This window comes from Colletes gigas, unplaced genomic scaffold (genome assembly GCF_013123115.1).
Source record: "Colletes gigas isolate AHSC1104 unplaced genomic scaffold, ASM1312311v1 Colletes_gigas_Sc00003, whole genome shotgun sequence".
Taxonomy (NCBI): domain Eukaryota; kingdom Metazoa; phylum Arthropoda; class Insecta; order Hymenoptera; family Colletidae; genus Colletes; species Colletes gigas.
The window spans coordinates 9,678,786-9,704,574 of NW_025106632.1; the positions used below are offsets into that span (position 1 = coordinate 9,678,786).

General features: G+C 39.0%; 1 protein-coding gene across 2 annotated transcripts in view; it reads right to left on the reverse strand.

Moving 5' to 3' along the window:
- Nucleotides 1–25,789, reverse strand: part of LOC122404814 (nephrin) — a 513,791-nt gene that overhangs the window by 65,767 nt on the left and 422,235 nt on the right. For both annotated transcript variants that reach the window (XM_043409060.1, XM_043409061.1), the window contains exons 2-3: nucleotides 9,924–10,067; nucleotides 5,514–5,687 (exon numbers count right to left, since the gene is read on the reverse strand). In XM_043409060.1, coding sequence (XP_043264995.1) covers nucleotides 5,514–5,687; nucleotides 9,924–10,067 — 318 coding nt within the window. The remainder of the gene's footprint in view (nucleotides 1–5,513; nucleotides 5,688–9,923; nucleotides 10,068–25,789) is intronic.

A 25,789-nucleotide genomic window follows, 5' to 3' on the forward strand; every position in this document is an offset into this window, starting at 1 on the left:
CGCGCCCTCGCGCCGAGGCAACGGAGAAACAAGGAGAAACAACGGATACCGGGTAGTCGAGAAAGCTACCGGATTGAATCTCATAAAATATTTATCCATGGAAAGGTGATATAGTTTCCTGGCCGACTTTTCCGTCGATCGAACCCCTCTCGTATCAGTTTTCTGTATCGTTATCCCTTTTTCTCTCCTATTTCCCGTGTCCTTTCCTACCCCGTCTTTCTTTCCCCGGGACACGTACGCGCTCCGTGGTGTCGGATATGCGAACCCCGTGTCGTTTACAGAGAAGCTACGGGGCCGCCGCGTGTTCCTTGCGCGTGATTTCAAATGCTCACGTCGGACCACCTTCTCGTATCGAACGTGTACCTTAGCGCAGTAATACGTTACGAGACCTTACACGTGTATTCATGCCGGGGACCGGCGTCGCTTTCCAGTTTACGATACACGTACAGCGTCCGCCAGTTGTATACAACGACGATCCCCGGGACATTCTCATAACTCCGTCGTCGCTTGAGAAATTCTTATGGTTTTAGTGCGCGGAGTCGCGTAGCTTACGAATTGCCCCGCGATTCTCGTCGGAATTTGTATACGAATCTCGAAAACTCTTTATTACGATACCGAGAAACCTCCTTCGCGACGCGGTTAATTCGATCCCGTAGCGTTAAAAATACTAGCTTCAGAAATACTTCATTGTTATCTATGAATACAAGTTTACAACTGTAATAGTTTCCGATCCACTGATCCACTGAGGTACAATTTTTCTGAAATTTTCCACAGGCAATTCCCAATTCGATAAATTTAATCGCTCATGGTTTATTAATTTTCGTTATAATAAACATTACACCGACGCGGTAATTGCATTAAAATTTTAAAACAAAATTGCAGAGTATATTCACCGAAATTGATATGTATTATGAAACAAATGCACAATCAATAACACCATGAATAATTTATATTTTTTCAGAAGAAATCATTATTGCATTTTGCATTGGAAATTTCGGGAAACCATTTCTGGCTACACGGTATATTTTCGGTAAAGAATTTTTTCCTCGAAAATGGGTAGCATTTCGAGGGTGTGTCTCTTCACCAAAAATGATTGTAATTGACTCCCGAAACCAAAAATAATTTTTTCAGAATGATTTGAAATTTATTAATTTCGCCGAAAAATTTAGGCACATACTGAATTTTTTTCTCGAAAGTGGATAGGATTTCGAGGGTATGTCTATTCACCAAAAATGATTGTAATTGACTCCCGAAACCAAAAATAATTTTTTCAGAATGATTTGAAATTTATTAATTTCGCCGAAAAATTTAGGCACCTACTGAATTTTTTTCTCGAAAGTGAATAGGATTTCGAGGGTATGTCTATTCACCAAAACTGATTGTAATTGACTCCCGAAATCGAAAATAATTTTTTTAGAATGATTTGAAATTTTTTAATTTTGCCGAAAAATTTGTCCACCTTCCTGAATTTTTTTCTCGAAACTGAGTAGGAATTCGAGGGTATGTCTATTGACCAAAAATAATTGTAATTGACCCCTGCAACCGAAAATAATTTTTTTTAAATGATTTGAAAGTTTTGAAAAATTTGAAACTGTATGCATACGGGGGTACTCCTACGTACCCTTTGAAAACTAATTATAGTGTGCGTCGCGTAAATGGCTTCGGGATACGTAAATTTCTATTGTCGAGTGTGGCAGTAAGATGGTAATTTGGAGGTTCTTAAACCTTCATACTATTAATATTCGAAAAGAATAAGCTGGTCGACAATAACAAAATTCGGGAGGTAGAAATAACATCGAGCACCTGGCCGTGAATTGTTCGTCCCAAATTAAAAACGAGAACGATACGGCGCGGACGAGCGGGTAAAATACATATTTACGGGGGGGCGTCTCGACGGTCGATTCTGAACCGTCGCCGCGATAAAAGGGGGAAAAAGAGTTAAGAAGTGTCCCCGGGGCGAGACAAGGAAGAGTCCTCGGGGATCCCGTCTAGCCCAGAACCGTTTCTCGTGGACACAAGCTTTCCCGAGACGTCTCGTCCGTCTCTCGTTTCCTCCAGCCCCCTCGTGTTTCGTCTTTTTCCACGCCTGGGGCCACGTGTACTCGGCGCAACGACAACACTCGGTGGTCAACTTGTTTCCGCGCTTTGCGGAAACGACCGGTTCACCGGAAGGCAGCCGACGACGCCTCGACGCTCTCTCGTTTCGCGTGAAATATTAAAGGCTCGTCGCCGTTGGAACGTTCCACGAAACGATGGACGCGATAATCTACGGGGCGGTCGTTTCAAACGCGCCACGGGAAACGCCTCCACGCTCACGGAATAAACGATTCCCGGGCCTTTGTGACACCGTCGACGAATCGCTCGTAATCTTGATCCCTCGACGCCGCGAGCAACGGCGAAGGAAATCCGATTGGATTTGATTTCGTCGGCCGTGGAAAATTCGAGCTAATGGGAATTTTATTTGGAGAAAAATAAGTCCTCTAGGTTTTTTTCCTTCCCCAAACCCTTAGACGATCGAGTAATTTTATTTCACGCGAGGCATTCGATGGGATCTATACTATTTTAACCATTAATAAAGCCATCTTTCTCTTCCAGTTACATTCTTTGAAACAAAGATATAAAACATTACAATCAGCAAGTAAATTATTCGTAGAATTTCGTTCGTAACGATTCCATTGAATGTTTTTGACGTAACCGACGATGATTATTTCATGAAATTTCGTTTGTTTTGATAGCCAGTCAGCCTCTATTTAACAATGCTAACACGATTTCAATTAAGCCGATTAAATGAGCTGTCGAAATTTGGATATACAGCCAATGGGAGCTAATTGGCCCTTCGGATTCGGACTGGGCATAGAATACGATCGATAGGGAATCGATGGTTTTGCGTTCTAACGTTTCGGGGCGGCGGGGTCTTAACGTTACCGCGTTATAATAATTTTCGTACAGTTTCGAAAGTAGATTTGCCCCGCGTGGTAATTCGAAATCGACGGTAGGATCCGCGGCGCGCAACAATGCAAAGAAAGTTAAGAAAGTTCACGGGACGTGTAACGTCTCGACGAACAGCTTTGTATAGGTGTACGTATCGGGAAACACATTTTCCAAACTCGCAAACTAGTTCACCGCCATTGCGTTTCAAGGTACACGCCGAGTCGTTGCTAATCACGGTTTATCACCCTCGCTGGTAACTTCGAAATAAGTTTTCGGATAATGTCTTTGTTAACACGAAAACTTAACCGCGTTGATTCCGTGTTTGCGCACTCGATTGTGCCGAATTTTCCGGAAGACGAGAACGACGGAAACACCGAGTTCGAACAACGATAATTACGAATCCTGAACATTTTCAACTTCTATTTACGCAACGAGATCACATAAAAACATATATTATCAAGCAATAATGAAGTATCATTTCTGTAGATCGATTATTGGAAAATTCATTCGTTAGGAACGTTTTTTTTCTCTATGATTTCCGATAATCGACCTCCTACTGGTATTTGGTACGTATTGATATTGCATACTTTGCAAACGTGCCTTAAAATGTATTCATAGAAACTTTAAACGCGAACGTTACGGATAATTTTAAATTGTTCTGTCGCCAGTCCGGATCGGGTTTCGATTTTAGTTGTTTTAGAATGCTTTTCGTTTCGCCTCTATTTTCAATTAGTTTTAATTTTGAATAGCCAGAATTGGGTTGTTTGGCACACGAAACTTGCTATACGAATGCCCAGGGTAGCCGAGTTTGGCGTAGATTATTTGCGCGCAAGTACAAACTCAACGACGACTAGTTTCCTATAACTTTATTCTACAAACGAACACAAGTACCTCAAACTTGCTGCGCGCCTGTTGAATCGAATATTAGACTATCAAATGTTCAATGGAGTTTTCGAGGATTGGATTCAGAATTGCGTTTTGTTTATCCATAAAATTGCACACGGAGAGCTGAATTTTAATAATTTACTCACGTACCCTTTCTCCAAAGTATCGCGTATAAAATCGCGTTGCGAATTAATTTACTATCAACTTAATTTATTATCGTTCTTTTCTCTAATTGTACACGGTCATTAATTATCGATATATATAAATGCATTTGTCAGTGTTCATTCGTGTCCCATGCACCGTGCTCGTTTGATTCGATGTCTGTGAAACCTCTATTCAGAGTTTCAACAAATAGTTAACTTTCCGTCTCATTGTTTCACGATCCAATAAAATGGAGTTCGCTGCATTTCAGGATGTTAATGAATAATACTCGTATAGAAACACCTATGATATATCGCGCTCTTTTGGTTCGGGAATTACCCCTTGTCTTTCCGTTTGTGTCACGGCGGCGCACCGCAGAATATCTTCCGTAATTTTATATGCATGTACCTGTGTAACCGCGATCAAGACGTCGGTTCATTTTTCACGCGGAACAATGGGGAGAAAATAACGGAAAAAGAGCCACAGTCCCGGGCTATTCGAGGAAAACAGAAAAGAAACTCTCGCGTTTACTTGAAATATATGTAAAACGAGACAGAATCACAAGTTTCAAATGTAATTGAACAAAGAGGCGAGTCGATAGCAATTAAAAATGTGAACACGAGCGTGTACGATTACCGAGAACCGTAGCGATTAATTTATTATTTCTTCGAAAGTGGAAAGCGAAGATTTCTCGAAGAGGTCAGTTATTTTTATACTACAGGGAATAATCGTTAGACAAGGTACAAACTAAAAATAGTTTAGTGGTTCGTTAAAAACTTGGGGAATAAAGACGTTGAAAGAGATTTTTTTTTGTTTTCTTTACTGACTCGATTTTCCGTCGAAAAGCATAAAGAATTTGTTTAAAAAAAAACTTCCTTGTATCTTCGATAATTTCCAAGATAGCGTTATGTGGCGAAACTTTGGAGAGCAGTCTCGCCCTTTACACTTTAGTCACCACCGCTAAAGAACCGTGTATCCCTTATTTTTTGCCGCTCCATAAACCTGCAAAGTTTCATAAAAATCGGGGAGAAACACTTCGTGGATGTTCCTTGTTAGTGCCTCTGAATGAAATTACATGCTTTTACAATTTCTGAGCTGAAAAATTGCTTAAAAAGAAGTGTTTCCGCTAGAAAAATTATTTATGGCACCGGAGCTCTTTGTAAGAGAAGGATGCTGACAGGGACGAATCTTTTTTAAGTAATTGCAAAAAGTTGCCCGAAGGGAAGGGATGTTTTCCTTGCGTAATTATAAAAATCCTTTTAATTATTTTTAAACGCGTCGTTCGATGCTCGCCTTTCGAAGTTGCATTAATATTTAACGTTTCGGATGAATTTAAATGCTGCATGTTCGAGTCCGCGTTCCTGTCAATTTTTTTGTTATTTAATTATTCAACTCCCTTTACGTTCCGCTGGTTTATATCCAAGGTACCGATTTCCGTTTAAAATCGATGATCGTATAATAATAGCTCCGGATATTCCAGAAACAACGCGAGTCGGATCGGTCGAAAATATACTGCAAGGTCTGCAAGTTAAACGAAAGAATTATCGATCACTTACATATGACGATGAGGTGAGCGTTGGCACGGATCGGTTTGGTACGTAAAAATGGTCCAACTTGGCACTGGTATTCGCCATCATCCATCACAGAAGCATTGGTAATTCTCAGGTTGTAGATACCGGCGTTTTGATCTCCTATTAGTCTCAATCTCGGGTGTCCAACAATTTCTCCGGCTGCAACACAAGTACACAGAATGTAGATTTTATTTATTTAATCAAATATTATTGTATTATATTCGAGGGACTCGAGACTTCGACGCGAAGAGCAATAGACTCGTTTTCTGCATTTGTTTATTTTAATTTAATATAACCGTTCATAAAAGAAAGTAGAAATATTCTTTGTTTAAAAACAAATCGAAAATGTGGAACGACATTTTTTCGTACGAGGTTTCGTTTTTAAGAAAGTCGACTTTCGGCTAACGCGTCTGACTAATGCTCGGTATTTCTACTTGATTTCGTGTTTGTTTATAATTACAAATTTTCTATGCGGTGTTTTCCATAAATTTTACTACTTTCCAAGTAGTTAGACCCATTTTAAACAAATTATATTACACAACCGTAAGAAATACATATTACGAATACCAATTCTAGTAGAAATAACGAGCAATGGTCAAACAGGTCAGTAAAGTTATGATCAATCGCTCGACGAGTTTTTAGATGTAATTATTTCTGGAAGCGGATTCTCGATTTAATTTTACACGATTACTTGTCTCTGTTCCCAGAATTTTGGTTTATATTAAAATAATTTCGAGAACATTAAATGCCATTTTAGTATCGAAAATTCATTCTGTAGTTCCAACTTTGGTTAATTTCTTCTTTACGAGACATTCATCGACAATTGCTTGAAATAATGAGATATTACTTTATTCTATCCTTCTTCGAGTATCATTCGACGAAGTTTACGCGAATATTGAAGGATGCTACGTATCGCTAAAATTTCGCATTTGTAGCATGTCGTACCAGGAGCTCATTTTTCGCATTTAACGAGGGATGAAGTCGTTGTCCAAAGCCCCGATTAATGAGAAAATAGCAGAAAAGAACAATCGTGGACTTACATTCAACTCTGATCCTTTTATGACAAAAACAAGGGTTGTTACAGTCATAACGAGAACAATTGAAAGAGGATATTACTTTAGCCGAGACGCGTCTGCAGAATTTCACGTAAAACCGTTGTACACTTTTGTTCATTTAATTTTTATACCAACTTCGCCTTTGTTAATTCAACCGTTTCGAAGACGATCGACGAAGATGCGACAATAAATGTTTTTAAAAGACGACCGGTACGAGTCCTTCGTTCCATTTAAATTTTATTTTTGTAAAATATTCGAAATAATATTATCTTCCAGCTTCTTCGTCTTAGAAAATTTTATTTCTCTCAGAATTCTGTTTGCGACAAATCGATAGAATTTGTATAGTTTAGTTCGAACGGATTCAGGGAGTGCCAGCGATGATAAGTTTTAACAGCGACGCGAAACATTGTGATCTTTTAATATCCGTGGGGTTGTAAATGCTCGAGGTAAAAGGTTCCAGAGAAAAATCATAACTGCGATGCATTAAGGTAGTATCGTAACTCAAAGACACACCGTAAACTAAACGAACGTAGCTTCTATAAAGGGTGAAGGCACATGTTTGCCAGGAAATACTGCAACGTGCTGCCATTTGCTTTTCGATAAGAGCAGTGATGTATGCAAAATCGATAGAGCGGACGGTTTCATCGCAGTCATTACCTTCTGTCAACCTTGCCTTTTACTAAAAATTTACTTCGCCACGGCAAACGGTCGTTAATCGAACTGCTAACTATCTGCCCTGTGTGCCCGGTAATCAACCAATCGACGCGAATAAATCAAGTATTTGGATACTACGTGCAATTTTAATGGTTTCGTAATGGTTGGGTCTGGAGATCATTTTGAACCAATAACTTATAAGGTAAACTCGTTAATAAATTGGTACGTCTTTGTGAAAGCCTGAAACGGTAGTAATTTTCTAATTGATGCGCGCACGAAAGGACTCGAAAGCACATCGTATTTGTTAGAGAGACAAACTGACGCAGCGTTACAAATAAGGATCGAGTACGATTCATGGTGGACGGAATGGCCTTGAGCGTCCAATTTATTTAGCTTCGGCCACGGAGTGGATGTGGTGTATCGGAGACAGTGAAAATGATCGGTCTTTGGTCAGACACGTTTCGCGACCAACGCAATGGGAACTTCTTTGTAATCTAGAACTCCATTATTCACGCGTTGCTGAAATTAACGACAGCTTTAAATATAAATACTACAAATTTCAGACATTTTTAAGAACGTATATTACGAATAAAAATGTACAAAAGTGTCAGCTAAAATATATTTTTGGTTAGTTATCTCAAGTACCGATGAAATTATACTCTCGGTTGTTATTTTGGGCATCTTGGAGAGCACCTAATTATACGCTGCACGACGTTAGAAAATTTAGGTCATGGAGTGGTGAAAAAGTGCGGCTAATAAAGGTTTCGATGGTCGAGGGTCTAATTATTCTTCTTTTATGTCACTGTCGTTCTCGTACGAGGTCGTCGGTGATTCCGAATGCGAATCAAATAATGCGACGAGACCTGAAAACCGTGACACTGACGAGGGAGGCTTTTGTGGTTCCGTGACGCTTTTGTGAAAAATATGGCGACGTCACGCCACAGTCCCCGAAGAGGGATTAAACCGTTTTAAAATATCGAGCAGAAGAGAAAGTGAGATAGTTCCGCTCCATTAATATTGCGAGTACTAATGACCCTCTTTAAGGGAGAGAGACGAAGTTATTAAATGAACTTTTCAAGATTCCCTAATAAGAAGCGGGGAATCCGAGGGATATTCTTGCTGGTTTCACTAAATCTGCATTCCACTTCAACCATCATGGAAGTAGGAAAGTTGATAATTACTTGCGATTCATACAAAATTATCGAAACCATTTCGAACTCGGTCTAATGATACTTGCCAAATTATTCGATACGAAATACGATGGAATCTTTTTAGGAAAGTCTCTTATTTCCTTATAAAATTTTGAAAACTTAAAAAAATTGATATTCTTCTGTTGCATTTAATTTTTAAACGATTCCAATTTGGTCTATAAACGCAATTTCACAGATAAAAAATTATTTTTAGCCACAGAGCATTGCAAATGTAAACTCGTCTTATAAAGAAAAAAATACTCGTCACTCTGCCATTCAAAACGTTTTCTCAAATCTTGCGAAAATTTTCGATTTAGCTTCGTTTCGTATGCATCAATCAGCGAAACTCGTTGAAACATTTATCGGTTAATAAAGCCAGTAAATAAGCATAGCGCGAGTTAAATGACTTATGTACGGACGATGTGCTCTGTGCAGCATTGAAACGGTTCTCTGGGGTTGTCTGAGACACCAAGTTGAGCCCGTGAGTTATTAAAAAGGGTAGAAAGCAAAGTTAACCGCGTAATTTATGTTTGATCACCGACGGGGAATCTCCGGGACGTGTATTTGTTTAATGTGTTTGGTCAACTGCTCACAATTTACTGAAATACGCGTTTGCACGGACGTTCGCAACTATCTGATACTGACATTGATGTTCACCTATCGGCCAATATCCGTGACATGTTGGTTGATCTTTCGTGGATGATTGATGCTTCTATATGCTCGCCAGCGGTGCTTCCATAGGGTAGAGAAGTTTGCATAATTTTCTCTGACAATGAATATATTGTGCTAGGATATTTGGAAACGATTATGTATAACTGTTCAAAAGTCTCGGCGGAACTCTGACGAACGCAACCGCGCCGATCGCGCTCGAGAACTTCGCTGGTCGAATTTTGCATTGACCATAAGCGGAAACGATGCCACCAACAGGCAACGAACAGGCTCGCGTACTTGAGAACTCGAGAAAAAAAAATAGTTTGGAACACTTGGCGCGAGCGGCTTATAGTTCATTCGTAACGCAAACCCATTTTTCGTTGGTGTCATAATACTGGATGAGAGGATGAATCGCCCCTCGAAAAATATGCAGATCTCTTTCATCTCGTGGAATAATCCCCAACGAGTGGAATATCTCTGATAAGTGATAGTGAAAAAACGTTTATACAAAAGTTGCGTCTACAAAGCTGCGCGCAAATAATTATCGAAAGCTGCCGCTGAAAAACAACTACTTGTTGGCGGAGTTATAGATGTGAAAGAGGGTGCAACTTTTGTTGAAACTTGTTTTCGACATCACGGGGGGATATTCCACGAGTTAGAAAAATATGGGTTTTCATCCAGGGGCGATTTCATCCTTTCAAAATTTTGTTACGAAACCCGCGATAAAGAGATTTCGAACGAACCAGTTATCTACAAATTTTGAACTACCATTTTCGCTGCAATTATGGCTACTTGTTCGATAAAATTTAAAGTTTAAGTAATAAATAAATAATCGATGCACTTACTTTGTTGTATGACGTAAGCAAAGCCATCTTTAACCCACTGCACAATGCCGACTCTGTTTCCTACCTCGCAAGGTATCGTTACTTCACCACCTTCCACGACCGAGCTGTTTCGTGGCCTGACTCGAAAGTACTGGCCTCCTTCACCTGAAACACAGTTGCAGATAACAATTAAAATTAATACCGCAAAGATAGCTGCAATAAGCAGTTAGGCACTTAACGACCGCGTACGAATTAACTTTGGGCGCCCAGTCGCTAGATAATCAAGCGAAATTATGCTCAGTGTCTACAACAAAAAGTATAATATGGAATTTTGGAACAAAAATTTTTAAATATATTTTCGTTTCGGTAATTCTAGAAATTTGATTTTTCTCCGAATTCTAAATATTTTTTGCTTCGTTTGATAATAGCTAGATAATGTATTTAACGAAACAAAATATTCTGGGCAATATTTTCGACGTTGCGAGTTTACAGTTTTTATACGAAGTTCGTGAAAATACGTTTGCGTCAAATTTCAAACAAAAACGGAAGAATATTTTAGTTTATGGCCGGAAAGTATTCGCGAGCGCAGCGACATCGCTTCAGCGAAATGAAGCCGTAAAAGCGCAAGTAAACATGGCGATGTTGAATCCAGAGAAATGTTCGCGAGAGCACTGTGCCCCTTGCAATGTAAACATTTAAAGGATATCGAATATAAAAGAAGAGAAAGTTTTTAATGGCACGGCGCGCGTTGCAAGTCAGACTCATCGAGATGGAAACACAAACGGATATCAAAAGACACAGAATAAAAGAATAAAATTACCGCACGGAAGTTCGCAATTAATTCTGTAAAGTTTCTCGACCTATTCCTCACGAAGACTCTACAACAGATCGGGGACGAAGAAACACTTGAATCCATTCGATAGTTTCGAAAGAACATTATGTGAAACAAGGGTTATTGCAATGCACAAAGAAAAATTGAAAATATTATCAGACACTTTTAACAACCCAGTGCAATTGTTAGATCGTAGCGTTTTAAACAGACGCAACTCAGCAAATATTATTAACTATACTCTGATGTAAAGTTTCACTTAACAGATTCACCGTCAGATCAAAACCGTACAATATTCTGCAAGACTTTCATTCTCATTGTAAACTATATAACCTAAAATTTGTTCCAGTACCTATTTTTGTAACCTTGCTAAGATCCACAAATCCTATCCAAATTAGTCCCCTCGACATCTCAACCTGAGAATTAATTTTTCTAAAAAGTGTTAAGAAGTGATACAGGAAAAGAATTATTTAAAAATATGAAAAAACGCAAAAGTTATGAGGTTTTCTCGGCGCTCTCGTATACTTTGCATTCGTGAGAAGTTGGCAAGCGGGATTCGTTTGCTCCGCCCATGCCCACCTTCGTCGTACAACGCATCGTCGTTTCGACCAATAGCGTGTACCCTAAACTCTAAACTAGAGTGGGGAACCAATCAGACCCGCGTTCCTTTCGCTTTCCAACTTCTCGCGTCGTTCAGCTATCGCTCAGCACTTTCGTTGCGGATCTTTCGTGCGCAACCGACAACAGCGACAAGATGAAAGACAAAATCTCGGGGGGTAAGATCGATGTAATCCGTTTGTTTCTCGCCGATAGAATCGATGCTCGCGTTGCTCGGTCGGTTTTGCTCGTCCGTAGACACGGCTACACAGAGCGCCAGCGTCTGTGTAAATGCGGCGAGGTAACATCGTTTGCCTTTGTACACCCGTTCGCGTTGGTGGTCACCTGCTGCTCGAATTTGCACTGTCCAGTCTAAATACAGCGCCGATGAAATATACAGGCGTGCGCGCCTGTTTCGCTGCTCGCCAGCCGGCAAACAACTGCCTCTTGTATTCGATCGCATGACGTGCCTTTAACCAGATAGATAATTAACGGGTCTGCGGATGCAAAGGCATCTCGTGATGTTCTGGGAAAGAATTGTGTACCGTAACATCGATCTATCCGGTTCCCATTACGCTACGCGACGATGTCGGACGACACGATATCGCAAATCGATGAACATATCCGATCGAGCACGTTGAACGGTTCAATTTTAACTGTTCGAGTGTGAGGGTTAATTTCAAAAACTATACTGTTGCTTTATGTCGTGGAAACCAACAGCATTTGGAGATGAAATTTAATTCGTGGAGAATAGTGCAACGTCTCTGTGCGTTATTTAATTTAAAGAAGGCTATTATATTAGCCTTCGTTTTTGAGAAACTACACTTTCCTTAAAAGGAAAGAGGTTAGTTTAAAAATGAACTTCGAACGTCCAGGAAGAATATAATAATTATCAAAAGTCGCGATAGTGTCGGAGAAACGTCGCGTGACGAGAATCCGTGCTTAAAGAGACATCTAATTGAGCGTGCCGGAAGAGCTTCGAAGAGCGTTCGAAAGATCCGTCGCGAGTATGAAAATTCTAACGAATTTCGTGGGCGGGACGAGCTCAAAGGGAAAGTTTCGTTGGGAGAAAAAAAAAACACGTTTAGCAGTCTCGAAGCGTTCGAGAGAAAGAAGTTTGAACGTTTCCGAAGGATATCAAAACAAACATTCCGAGCACGTTAAATCTCCCGGCGAACGTTTATCGTTCATTCAAACGCTTTTAGAGCGGCATTTATGTACTCAAATTATTTCAAAACGAAAACTTCGGAGTTTAAAAGCTTTCGAGAAAATCTCTGCACGCATCAAAGAGTTCGCGGTTCGTTTGCCTCGTTCGTACGAATCGCACGAATTACATCGTTTATCCGATCGATAGCGTTTAATTTGTCGGTCGGCGGAGCGCCGAGACGACGGAATAAAAGTTTCGCTCGTTGTGATATAAAAAAAAAAAAAAAAAAAAAAAAAATCGCGGGGAAACGTTTGGCGGCGATACCAGTGACGGGGGCGAAAATATGTACGTATAATGTAAAAAATCTTCGTTTCCGTTGGGATACATCGAAGTGCTTTTTGCAACAGTTGGGAAATCTTTTATGAACGTAAAAGCTCATCGCTGTAATCGAATTGCTATCGGGCTGAATGCAGTAAGGCTTGATTTAACAAGTGAAGTGAAATAGGGCGGTTACGGTACGGACACAGAACGTTCGCGATATGTTCCATTATTCCGTGCGTTGGAACGGACTGGATCGCGAACGCTATACGTGCCAATTCTATTGCACTATGCGTAAAATAGGGGCTCGTCGATACTAAAATAGGCGTTCAATTACATTGTACGAAGAGGCACGCAGATAAACATGGTAAAATAGGTAACACGGCTATCGGGTATGCCAAACAAAATAAACAAACTGAATGTTCAACGAATAAAATAGGCAAAATATTTGGACACATAGAAGCGTATTAAACGAGTTCAATATTAATAAAGGGAATTTTATTTGCCCTGTTGGAATCGAAAGGGAAATTGTATGAGATTTTGCTACGATAAGAGTATACAGTTTGGAAGACTGTGTTTCGTTCCTGATTTATTAGTGGGGCTCGTTAATAAGAAATTTTAAGAGAATACCCATTTAATGGTCATCGTGTACAGGCAAAATGGATAAAATATGTGCGCAGATATACCAAATAAAGTAAAAAAACCAGATGTACATATATAAAGAAATTGAGATGTATCAGGTCAACTATGTAATTTCGAAGATGTTAAATAAAATAGGCAATTTGGCTAATACAAATGAAACGTTTAATTGAAATCAATTTGGTATGCATCGCGAAATCGTGCGGTACTTGAATCGAGGCCAGACTTAACATCCACAGTTAGCCAAATATTGCACAGATTTCAGTGCTAGAAGAGTCCTCCAAGAATCGAGGATCCTAAATGAACGTAATCCTCTCATTTCAATATTGATACAATAATCCATACAAATCATTTAACACTACAGCCCTCAAAATTTTCGATCGATCTTGTTCCCGAAAGATGAACGAAACATTAGAAACTAAACATAGTTTGTTGATAGGATTATTATTACACGTTTAATCTCTGCGACGTAACTATCGGTAATATCCTCGTTTAAATATTTGTCGTTAAAGGGAAAGGAACGTTTCGTCGTTCTAGCGTCAAATTTTCAAAGTCGATAAATTTCCATTAAAACTGTCTTGTCTATTAAAAATTCCCGCAACAAAGGATCGATCAACTAGCGCGATTTCGAGTTAATTTCACCCGCGGTACGCGTTAAAAAAAAACTATCATCGCGAGGTCTATCCGCGAACTGGTGGAAACGAGAAAAAACGAGAAGCACAGAGCGCGTGTCATCTTCCATTTTTTCCCCTCGTTTTATCGCGGTACAAAGGGAAAGATTACCCGAAGCGTAGGGGAAATTTCGCGATGCTCGCCAATAACTCGATTACGTCGTTTCCATAGAACAGAGGCGGCCATTAACGAGTCAGAATTCATTTGACACTAACTGATTGGTTTCTATAATATACATATTTTTGGCCCACTATGCGACTGGACACGGCGTCGATGCGCAAATCCATCGAATGAATTACACGATTATCGGCTTTGTGACTTTTTATTACGTAGCTTGATCGCGATGCAAAGCTTTCGCGAATGGCCCCCATCGTTTTAATAATCGCGTCGTTTACACGTCCGTCTCGTTCTCTATTGACGAGAGTTCGCGCGAGGATTAAGTCGGTGATGTCCATTATTCTTCGAAAGTCCGGCTGAAATTTTGTTTAATGGAACCGTTTAACGAACGAGGATGATGCGATTAAGCGTCGACCATCCCTTCTCTCTGTAAACGATCGCGGGATGGACAGTTCTTCCAACATGACGCAAACTTTCAGGGATATCTCAATCAACCCTTAGATAATCGCGCCATATTCATGTGCAATTATAATAATTTTAAAAGTGAGAAATATGTTCACAAATATATAACTAAAGACACATTTAATTTATCCTTCGAAAATATCATTGGTAATTTTGCATATTCGAGCGGATATACAATGTGTTAAACGCGTAAAGCGCCACGGAAGATCTACCATCAGCCCTCTGCCTAAATTATTTAATAACAGTCAATTTAAATTACGAGGGGAAAATTGAAAGTGTCCCCCTAATTTGTTGATGAAATTTTTTTAAGATGTTTGCGAGGGGATCCTTAATAAAGTTACAAAGTAACTCAACACGGCCCCTCCAAGTTTATAAATTGAAAATGTGTTTCATATTTTCTACATCCATCGAAGAATAAATTTTAATTGTTCAATTATTTCGTATACTCTGTCGTTTCTACATATGGTTGGTATGCTGCAAAATTAACAAACGTAAACACCAACAAGGAAGGAAGAAAGTCCTCCTTTGAAAGAACGTTCATTTTCACTTTCGAAAAGGAATTATAAATATTATTTTAGTTTATCGTATTATGCAGTGCAATTGTACTCTGCTGCAATACGAGGAAGATCATGGAGGCCTAAAGTTACGACTCAAACAAAGGATTTGCGAATAAGAGGGATGTCTAAGAGAGATATACGACTTAAAGCTGTACAAATTCAGGCAAATATGGATGTTACTCTGGAAACTTCTATTTCCCGTGAGCACGGTAAAGCGTAGATTATCAGCTGCTGGATTGCACGGTCGAATCTCTTGAGACCACAGAAAATGAAGAAGAGTCAATAGTGATCCAAGGAGCATGAGAATTGGACTTCGAAAATGTGGAGAAATATATTGTGCAGCGACGAGTTGATATTCTTTACGTATCGATAAAATACTTCTAATTAAACACGATCGTTGTTCGATTCTTTGGGGATGTTCTCGCTATCAAAAGACTAGAAGTATTGTCAACATTTTCACAACATAAAATGATTAAATGATCTTTCTATTACAAAATTTAACTTCTCTTCTCCTCCAACAAACGATCACGAATTATTTAACGGTACTGTACACCTGGAAAGCTCGTGTGACAGTTGTAGTAAAAAATTATATAAAATCCATAATCTGCGTACGAGTTAGCCACGTATTGACAGTTGAAGCACAAAAGAAAGAAGCTGGGGAATTGAAGGTAAACGTCCTGGAAAATTAAACGATAAACTTATGAAGTATCGCGTAGATTTTAAGCGAATCCAACGTGAATAAACTTCTCGAGGGGATCGACCGATTCTGGGCACGAATTACAACTTGTTGCTTACGAGTTGAATTTGTATTAGTTCGAAATCCCAGAAATTAAAGATTATTAACACTAAGTTCCATTTATGTTTGCATATTAGTTAAATGTGCCCATTAATATTTGAAATCGTGTCAAATATGGAATGGTTATTAATCGATAATCGGATGCAATCGATGTAAATTTTGTTGCGTTCTAGAATATTATTCTCCAAAGTAGTATAATTGTGTGGGATCGCAATCGGGACCGAATTAATATCAGAATTATGCAAATTTTGATTTACATAATAAACAAGAAACGTAAATAAAATTTCCCTTCCAAATAATAATTAAACTTTTATTTAAATCGTACCGCAAACACTTCGTTTGTTATTTATTATTTGCAAATGAAAAGTCGCTCTTCGTTTACGTTCGGAAACGAAAATTATAATAATTATTGGTTTTTCAGTTTCGTGTGTAATTTGCAACTGTAACGAATTACCATTTATTTTTTTGCATTAATTCTTTCAAAAACGAAACGTTTGCGCAATTAATCCGAAAGTACGTCTGATTCTGGCATGCGAAAAATATAGATTTTTAAAATAAAAAATAAAAGAGCGTTTAAATATACAATATATTTCTGTCCGAATTGATTACATTTTCTATTTTAAATCATTCAGATTTTTTTCCATTCTCTAACATTTAAATAATGAATAATTTTTCATTTATATAATTGCTTAAGTGGAACTTCGAATAAGTAGCTCTATTAGATTGAAAAATCGCAAGCCGTCGAATCTAATACCAAGTACACGAACGAATGTACGCGCGTTCCAATATATTTTATACGGATCGTTCCTCTGGAATTTAAATATTTAAACCAAGAGGAATATTACAGGAACCCGCAGAATGTCGTCGGAATTCGCGTTTCGACAAACGAATTTTCCACAGCGAAACAGGCGTCGCTTTACGATCATCGTGGCCCCCCTCCCTCAGACATGGCTGCTCATACGTGGCGTCTGCGTGTCACGAAATAACAGTAAAATATAAAGTTCCGTCGATTCGGGAATTTATAGAATTCGCGTATGGACAGCCTTTCGAACGTTCAGGCCGTAACGTCGCTGTTGGGCGCGCATCTATTTCCGTCGAGAACGAAATAAGCCTCCGTCCCTCGGTTGAACGAATAAAATTCCTCTATACGATATACATGCCGATATACGTATTCACAGGACGAAGTAACGCGAACGAGACGGTGTCGTTCCTTCAAGAATAATCGACAAAGCCATAACGGCCGTCATTTGCCAGCTGGCGCAAAATTGAAGAGGAGTGCTTTAGCGAGAAGCACGATGCAAAGCGAATGCTCCGTTCCCATCATATTTATAAGTTGAACGTTATTTGAACCGAGTTTTACTTTATTCCCCATTTACGTGAACGATTACTTACCAACAGGAAGTCCGAGCAAAACTTTTAGGCAAATTATTTGTGGAAACAAAAAAACACAATACGCCAAACGTCACAAGGTTAAAGAAATAATTAATATTACGCCCTCTATGGCGTTCGATGGCAGCACCTGTGGCGCACAGCTTCTTCGCTCATAGAAAGATGCGCTCAAGACCGAAATTGGGCATCTGCTCATGAATGACTGGCGCGCGCATCGATCATGGGCCTGCCGATCGAAGCCTCGTGGTGGCCATCTTAGTTTTGTTCTAACATCGTACGGACAAGGTGATCGTAGTAGTTAACTTTCATTTTATATACAATTTCACGCGTACGTTGTTAATAAACAGTGAATACCTGATTCCATTATCGATTCGTTTTCGCGTTTCTCAAACGTGGCCTATTTATTTGTGTTTTAATCTCAAATATTCTTGTACGTAAAATGTATGTAGAATTACGTCATCAAGTTCACGACCATGTTGGTTATGTTCTAACCTCGTACGGACAAAGTGGTCGTAGTAGTGAACTATCTTATTGTGCTGTCTCTCATTAACCTTCCTCAATCCATCTAACCTCATCATAAAATTTCAAGGTAATCACTCTCATAAATCCTAAATTGCGAAGGTGTTACGTGTTTGTCTTGTAATACGTAACAACCGGTCACAGTTCACGTTCACTGTCGGTCGGAAATAACGATCAAAATTAACTCTCATTTTATATACAATTTCACGTGTACGTTGTCAATAAATTGTGAATACCTTATTCCATTATCGATCCATTTTCGCGTTTCTCAAACATGGCCTATTTATTCGTGTTTTAATCTGAAATATAACATAACCTATAAACGTAGAATTACGCCGTGAATCGTTTATTTTTTCGTGTCGTCGTAATATCAGCGCCTACTTAAAACGGATAATCGAATTTAATAATAGTGGCGTAGTCAGCCGAATTTTAACCGGCTTGCTTCTCTGATATTGGTAAAAAGTTTCCCCACCGAAATCCCTCGGAATGTGAATAGTTGGCTGGTTTTCCATATTCTCGAACGGCACGAATGCATAAGGGATAAAAAGGACCCGAAGGGTCCTCGAAAATGCATTCGCGTCTCGCACGGATACAACGTGCTCAAGATCGATCCTCCAAGATACGCTCGGTGAAAAATTTTTACTAAAATATGAATAGTTTGTTCAGCACTTGTGTTGCTCTCGGGCGCTTTATTATAACAGTGACGTATACGAGGAGCCTGAAAATTGGGACAAGTTGCGTTCCTTTTATTTTCCTTCTCCTTCTTGCACGAAGAAACGGTAAAATGGTACGAAATAGAGGAGAAACGTAAGCAGCGTTTAATTGGACGCTGTTTTGCAACATGATAATTTATAATCCACCGTGTCCTTTGACCTCAATATTTAAGTGTGTATTTGGACATAAAGGATACATCGCATAGAAATAATCAAATTTGGTCATGGCGATTAATTAATTGGGCGCCGTTTTGCTGTTCAGTGATATATTTCAATATCAATACCTACTTGTGCGTTTCTATAGCTACAATGCATTGTACAGAAATAATTAATATCGACAATGACGAGTATTATGTGACTCGCGTATTTTGCTACCCAATTGAATCGTTTCAGTGGCGTCGCTTCCTATGCTTGCCACCAGAGGGGTCGCGCTCTCACAAGCGCTCGATCGACCCCGTGGTTGTATATACAATCCTCGACCGATTTCCCAATATCCTCGTCTAAGGTAGGTCCTGCTAGAAAGTCTTACTTTACTGATGAGTTCGCTAGCAGGATTCGGACGAAATGCGTCCCATCCTTTCCTTTGGTATCCTAGGATTCTCTGAGTTCTTACTCGCGGCAAAAAAGCGCCACATTTATATTAAATCGTTCATGAAATTCGAGAAAATTGAAAAATATGTCAATCGAAATAAAGGTGCAAAATTAACAATCCTTGTATTCTTGAAAGTTTTTAGGATATGGTGTAGGAATTCCATTGTTAAACGTCGAACGAATGGTTACGACGCGAGACAAAGTGAAAAGACACGTAAGTACGTAATGGAATATGAAAGTGTAGTACATGAAAAGTTACCGGTAAGAAGTAGAAAAGCCACGAGGTCCGTCTACGTAAAGTATTCAGATGCACTCCGGCGTACAACTCCGTTCGCGATGTCTCGATCGCGCGTGGAAGTTTGCGACCGCGTTTTCCGAATACAAAATCAACGGGATTCAGTCGACTCCGTGGGTCTCGGGGAGAGGCGAACATACGACGCTCGAACGCAAATTTTCCTTGAACGCCGTGGAATTTTCCCCGCGGGAAGGGACAAAATCGGTTCCCGCATCGATGCTCGTTTCAGGGTTCGCTTAACGGGGAGAAAAGGCCGACAAACACCGGCATAATAAAGTGCGCGTTTACCTACACTCGGTATGCGAATCGAGCGTTCGATGCTTCATGTGAAAAATGAAACGATTTACCGAACGGTCTTTCGCAGTCGTTCACCGCGAATCTCGTAAAAGCGACGGGATCCGACGAGTTTTAACAAATTCTCGCGTGGAATTTTTCCCGGAATATTAAATACCGATTTATTACACTCATTGCACGAATCCCACTTTATCGTTTAAAAGGAAAATTATTTCTCCGTTGTTTATGCGACCGTAAATCGACCGCTACTCCAAATAATAAACGCTCGAGATTCTGTAGGAATATTATTTTCTCGAAAATAATTATAGAAATAATTTTAGTATAATTAGAAAAAAATGTAAGGGGTAAAATTTTCACTGTTTCTCACGACCAATCGGACGATGTATATCAAATTTGCGTATTTATATTATTTTTCGAGAAACGAAGGTGAACTTCGATTTTTTAAATTGTCATGTATTTTTTCTATAGTTCTTCGAGGTTATAAATGAGTAACGGAAAGGTACATTATATGAAATTAAATCCTCGAAGAAAACTAGTCAAAATTTAAGAACAAGCTTTACAGTTTATATTTTCTGAGAGAGTTTCGACATTTAACGCGTTAAAGAAGGGTATAGAAAGGAGGTTGAAACTTTGTATTTGTTCTGGAAATGATACGTAAACATCTTTGAATCAGTTCGACGAGCTCACATGATTTTTCAACTGTAGGACATAGAGCGATGGATGGGAGTATTGACACAGCGCAGGATTCGCTATATAAACATTTCTAACTACTGAAAAAATTGCTTCCATGTATTTTCATCTCTATGGATCTTTATTCGTCATATATCACCGGTATATTTACAAATAGAAAGCTACGGAAACAAAATAGATAACGCGAAATGCTGGTAAAAAATATTTTTAGCGATACTTTTACGCTCGAAAAACGTATTGATACGGTAAAAATTGTATGTGTACTTAATATTTCGTGAAAGCATCAAGTTTCGTTAAAATATGTTTTTTTTCTGTGAAAAATAGAGTTCGTAATTTTTAAATAAAAACAAAATTAATAAATACGGTAAAATAGGAACTATTATACGGCAGGAATTTTGTGTGAAATAAGTTAAAGCGATCGAACGGTATTTTTAGCAACGTTTGTTATAATAGCTCATCTAAAATTAATGCACACCGTGTTCATCCTGGCACATATTTTAACGAATATTCCAACGGAATAGTGTTGATCAAAAATTGAGGTATCCATGGATTTAATGGAATCCCTATGCGTGAATATGCGTGAATTTTAAATATTTTTCAACGCATAATAATTCAGAAACGTTGCAAAGACAGTTACACGAAGGTATTTAGCGGATTAAAGAGGCATTACAGATGATTCGTCGATAAAATTTCATTTTCTGACGTTCGTGCAGTCTTACAGAGGAATTAAATCTTTTTGTATTTATTTTCGATATTATTCATTTCTAAAAGAGTCAAGGAGAATCTGTCGAGCTATAGTCGAAATTAATATATTTTCATTTTACATCGGGCAAAGCAATTGGCATTAGGTTTGAAAAGGAATTTTCAAAGCTCGCTTAAAGAAGGATTTAAAGAAATAGCTCCTTTTAGATAACCGTATCAAGAAAGTAGATTAAAGATAATCCTTCGCAATTCTATCGCGTCGAATCAGAGAAGTTACTTTAACTATGATAAAAAGAAACGCTTACGATCTACTAAAGAAGTCCATATTACTCTTTCAAGTTGCAATTTATGATTGGGATTGTAAGAAAGAACAAGCAATGATATGTCTTTAAGATAACGGAACGTAATTGGCATGATTTCTACAAACAATGCTCTATTAACATTTTCTTCTTTACTTGTACAATAATATTTCAGATTTCCAAGTTTCGTTCAGAAAATTGCAAAATTATATCTTCAAAGTCTAACGATAATTTACGAGCATTATTTCTTGAATTTCTTGAATTTTCTAGCTGACCAATTTATCATTTTAACTTCTCAATATAAGCTTCGGTTCAGAGCCCTCATATTAAAGAAATTTATGGATATTATTTCTCGTAATTCAATGTTCTCGTTTTACTGCTTTATCTGTCTAATTTGTCCACGATCACTATTCTTCCCTGCACGATTCCACGGAATTTATTTCTTTTATCGTTCTTAAATAATCGCCTTGATATTTACAATTCTCGTGCTCTCAACTACGAGGCTTTCTGCCTCGCTTCGACGCTGCTTCGCATTAGTTTCCCTCGTTTCTCGAAAACTAATCTCGTTAGATTCGTTCATTTGAATCTACTCCGCGAGATGTCGTAAAATTTACAATTTTTCGAGTTTCCTTTCGTTCGTGTTCTGTAAAATTTACAATATTTCATCGATAAACATTCATAAAAAATGGATGAAGTCGAACTCGAAGAAACGTCGAACGGACGTCGAAACATGCATAAAACGTTGTCGAAAAACATATAACTCTACTTCTTCGTTGTGTATTAGCGTACATTATCCTGTATACAATTCGTTGCATTTTTCATGCGACACCTGTCTGCACTGCATATTTTTATTCCTATTATTCTATTAGTATTACTTTATGCGGTTGCGCAACCAGTTCAGAGCTGAAAAGGGTAGGTAATAATGGGTTACGAGATATCCAATAGAAGGCGGCGTTGCTGTTCTCGTTCACGTTAACAGAATTGGGCGTGTAACCGGATCGAGTCTTTGGAATTAAATTTGTATACTCGGAACATTCGAAATACCGATCGAATGTCACGAAAAAAGAAGAAAGATATTTTTCGTGAACCTGGTATTGTTTCCTATTGTTACTGTTCTTTTTTTAAACTGGTCGTCGGGACCTACAATTAGAGCTATGGCTCATTAACAAGGCGCGTTTCCACTTCTTGGCTCTCTCCTCGTTAAGGAAGTCGCTACGAATACACTTCCCATTCATTAGAACGAAAGGGTCGTTTATAAGTTGCATTGTAATCCTTTACTGCTATAGAATAACTATTTTAGCTTATTTAGATAGTTTTGCGCGTTCATTTTCGATGTGAAATTGTTAAAATAACGAAACGTCTCGTAAATGTGGGTCAGAAGTGACTGAATCGTGCTTCGATTGGACCGATCGAAGCCCAGCTCGGTAGTCGTACACCACAGAGTCTCAACAATAACTTCGTCACCCACGTTCGACAACGTTTAAACTATCAACAGTCGAGCAATTATTGCACCCTGAAAACTTTCAAATAATTACATCCATCAAGCCTAGCGACAACAGTTAGAACATTGTCAGCTTTATTGTCCGAACATGGCAAATCCCTTGCGCTCCCTCGAGTGCATCTTACTCGATCCATCCTCCTGGAACCGGGTTTAGAATTTAGAGACACGTAGACAGAATGGACAATTCGAACATTCGAAACGTTTCGATTCTGCTTTCCGTGTCCTCGGTTCATTAACCAGGCAAATAACCCAGAATCGCGGCGGGTTTTCTGGTCCGGAATGATAAAAAGAGCCCTATCTTCGTGAATCTTTTTTCTGAAACTCGAACGAGATTATTGATTTTGCAAGCAATTTCATTTTAAGACTATTCTAAAAAGACAGATGCATTATAGGATGTAAGTATTTTAATTAACAATGGGTTGGATTTGGATTTAAAAATGCATTACGTTTCTAAAAATTCTAGTTTTATCGAATGCTGAGAAATACTGCTCGAAGTATAGTAGCATTTCACGTTCCGTGTTATCAGAAAAGAATTCCCAAATATCAGGGCTATCGCGACTCTAAAACGATCCCCCATAACACTAAACCAACCCCGATTGGTCAAATGATCGATTTTGAAATTTCGTTTACAATTTCTAGCACAGAATATTACTTTAGCGCCATTTAAATTCACAATTTTTTTTATAGTATATGTATAATGAATTTTACAATATTCAGTTCTATTCTTATTGTTTGTTTTCTAAGAAAAATATGTAGTCTGTCTTGCCTACCACGACCGGTTATCTGACCGGTTGAATGATTTATATTTGAACTGGACAAAATTTGGTACCAAATTCTGGTTAGCTTCCGATGTAAATAGGAAATATATGAGAGAATCTTCAGTTTCCACTGTCTTACAACAGTCCAACAATGCGTATTAAAAATAGTTAAACTTTAGACGCGTGCAGTTTCGAAACTACTTGTGTTTTATTAATAATTGAGCCATCGTTGGAAGCAGTAAACCTTCCCCTTTAAAATCGTTTTTGGTTTTTGTCGATCCGACTTCCCGTTTCCGAGATATCGTAATTTATATAAAGAGGTATTTTTTAAATTCCACTATCCACGCTCTCGCCGCCTTAGAAACGTGTATTTATGCGTATCAAAAATAGTTAAACTTTAGACGCGTGCAGTTCCGAAACTATTAGTGTTTTATGCATTATTGAGCGATCGTTAGCAGCGGGAAAGCTTCCTCTTTAAAATGGTTTTTGGTTTTTGTCGATCCGACTTCCCGTTTTCGAGATATCGTAATTTATGTAAAAGGTAATTTTTTTAATTCCACTATCTCTGTCTCCGTCTAGCGCGTCGGACCTCTCGCTCGCTCGTGCGTCGTGCTGACCTACCCTACGAACGTGACTGTCGTGACCCACTTTCCTGTAGTATTTTGAAGAATTTACTACGCGCTACTATTTACGCGCGCGCGGTCATTCATCTCGCGTCAATGAAACGTAAACAAACGCTTCGGACCCTTCCATTTCCGGAACTAGCCACCGCATCGTCTTGAAACTAAAAATCGCTATATTTCCGGAACTAATAAAGCTATCGACTTGTTCGAACGCTTGTTTTAAAGGGCATTTCATCCTCTATCCAATGACTATACCAGCTACTATAATTTTTGTTATCCTCCATGTTTATTTTCACATTTACTTTGACGCTACATACCCAAAGTAGTTTCAGTAATAAAACTGAATTATAAATTGTTTATTTAATTGAAAGTGAATTTATTTTTTCGTAAATAATTGTTTTCTCTGGAATTAACTACGGTTTTGGCATAAAGGAAAATTTGTTTTTAAGAGCGTTTTATCTTTTATCCGATGAAAATTACTAATTTACCAATACTATTAAAGCACTAATGCACGTTTAGAGTAAAAGTATCCAATATTTTAGTACAGGTTCTTAGAATTCAATGCTTTAAGAAAAAGTATACGACATAAAAGAGAAGGATACCTTACGAATAAACTTCAAAACACTACTTTCTATACATACAATGCAAAAATTAGAAGTACATTGCCTCGTTGCCGAGGTTTGACCAGCTCTCGTTAGAACGCGAGAACCGAAAAACACAAACAACGACGGTAATTTCCCGCAGCATGATAAATACGCGACGACCGGGGTCTTGCGTCTTCCTGGTCCTGTGTTCCCCCCACCCTCTTCCGGAGCAACCCTTTGGCCGCGTCGAATGTGCAATTTCGAGCATTACGATGGCATCTAATACAATCCGCGCCGTTCCTTGGCCGCCTTTTGTGCCCGCATTTATATTGCTCCTTTTGTAGAGGCGCAGAAGACGGTACCCGGGGGCGGGGGTAAAGAAGGAGCAGCTCGAGGAAAAGGAGAAGAAGCCATCACCGTTCTCTCGTTTCGCATCAATACCTCGCCTCGTCGGCGATCCCATTCAGTTCTCTTCTGCTCGCAGATAGCGGATCGAGCGAGAACGCTCGTTTATACGGCGTACAAAGGGACGGACGCACCCCCATTAGCATGCGCGCACCCCCGTTCCGCTTATTTGCGTCTACGGCCTCCAGCACCATCACTCGTTCATTTACATTAAACTTCGATCGTTTCGTTTTTTATTCCCGTTTCCTCTTTGTCGCGTCGCGAGTCGTTAAGGGTAGGGGGAGAGGGCCCCGAGGACACCAGCGCGTCGAGGGGCCTAAGCTTGTTACGGTAATTCTAGACTTCCGAGCCACTATCGAGCCATTCGATGGAAAAATGACACGCGTAACG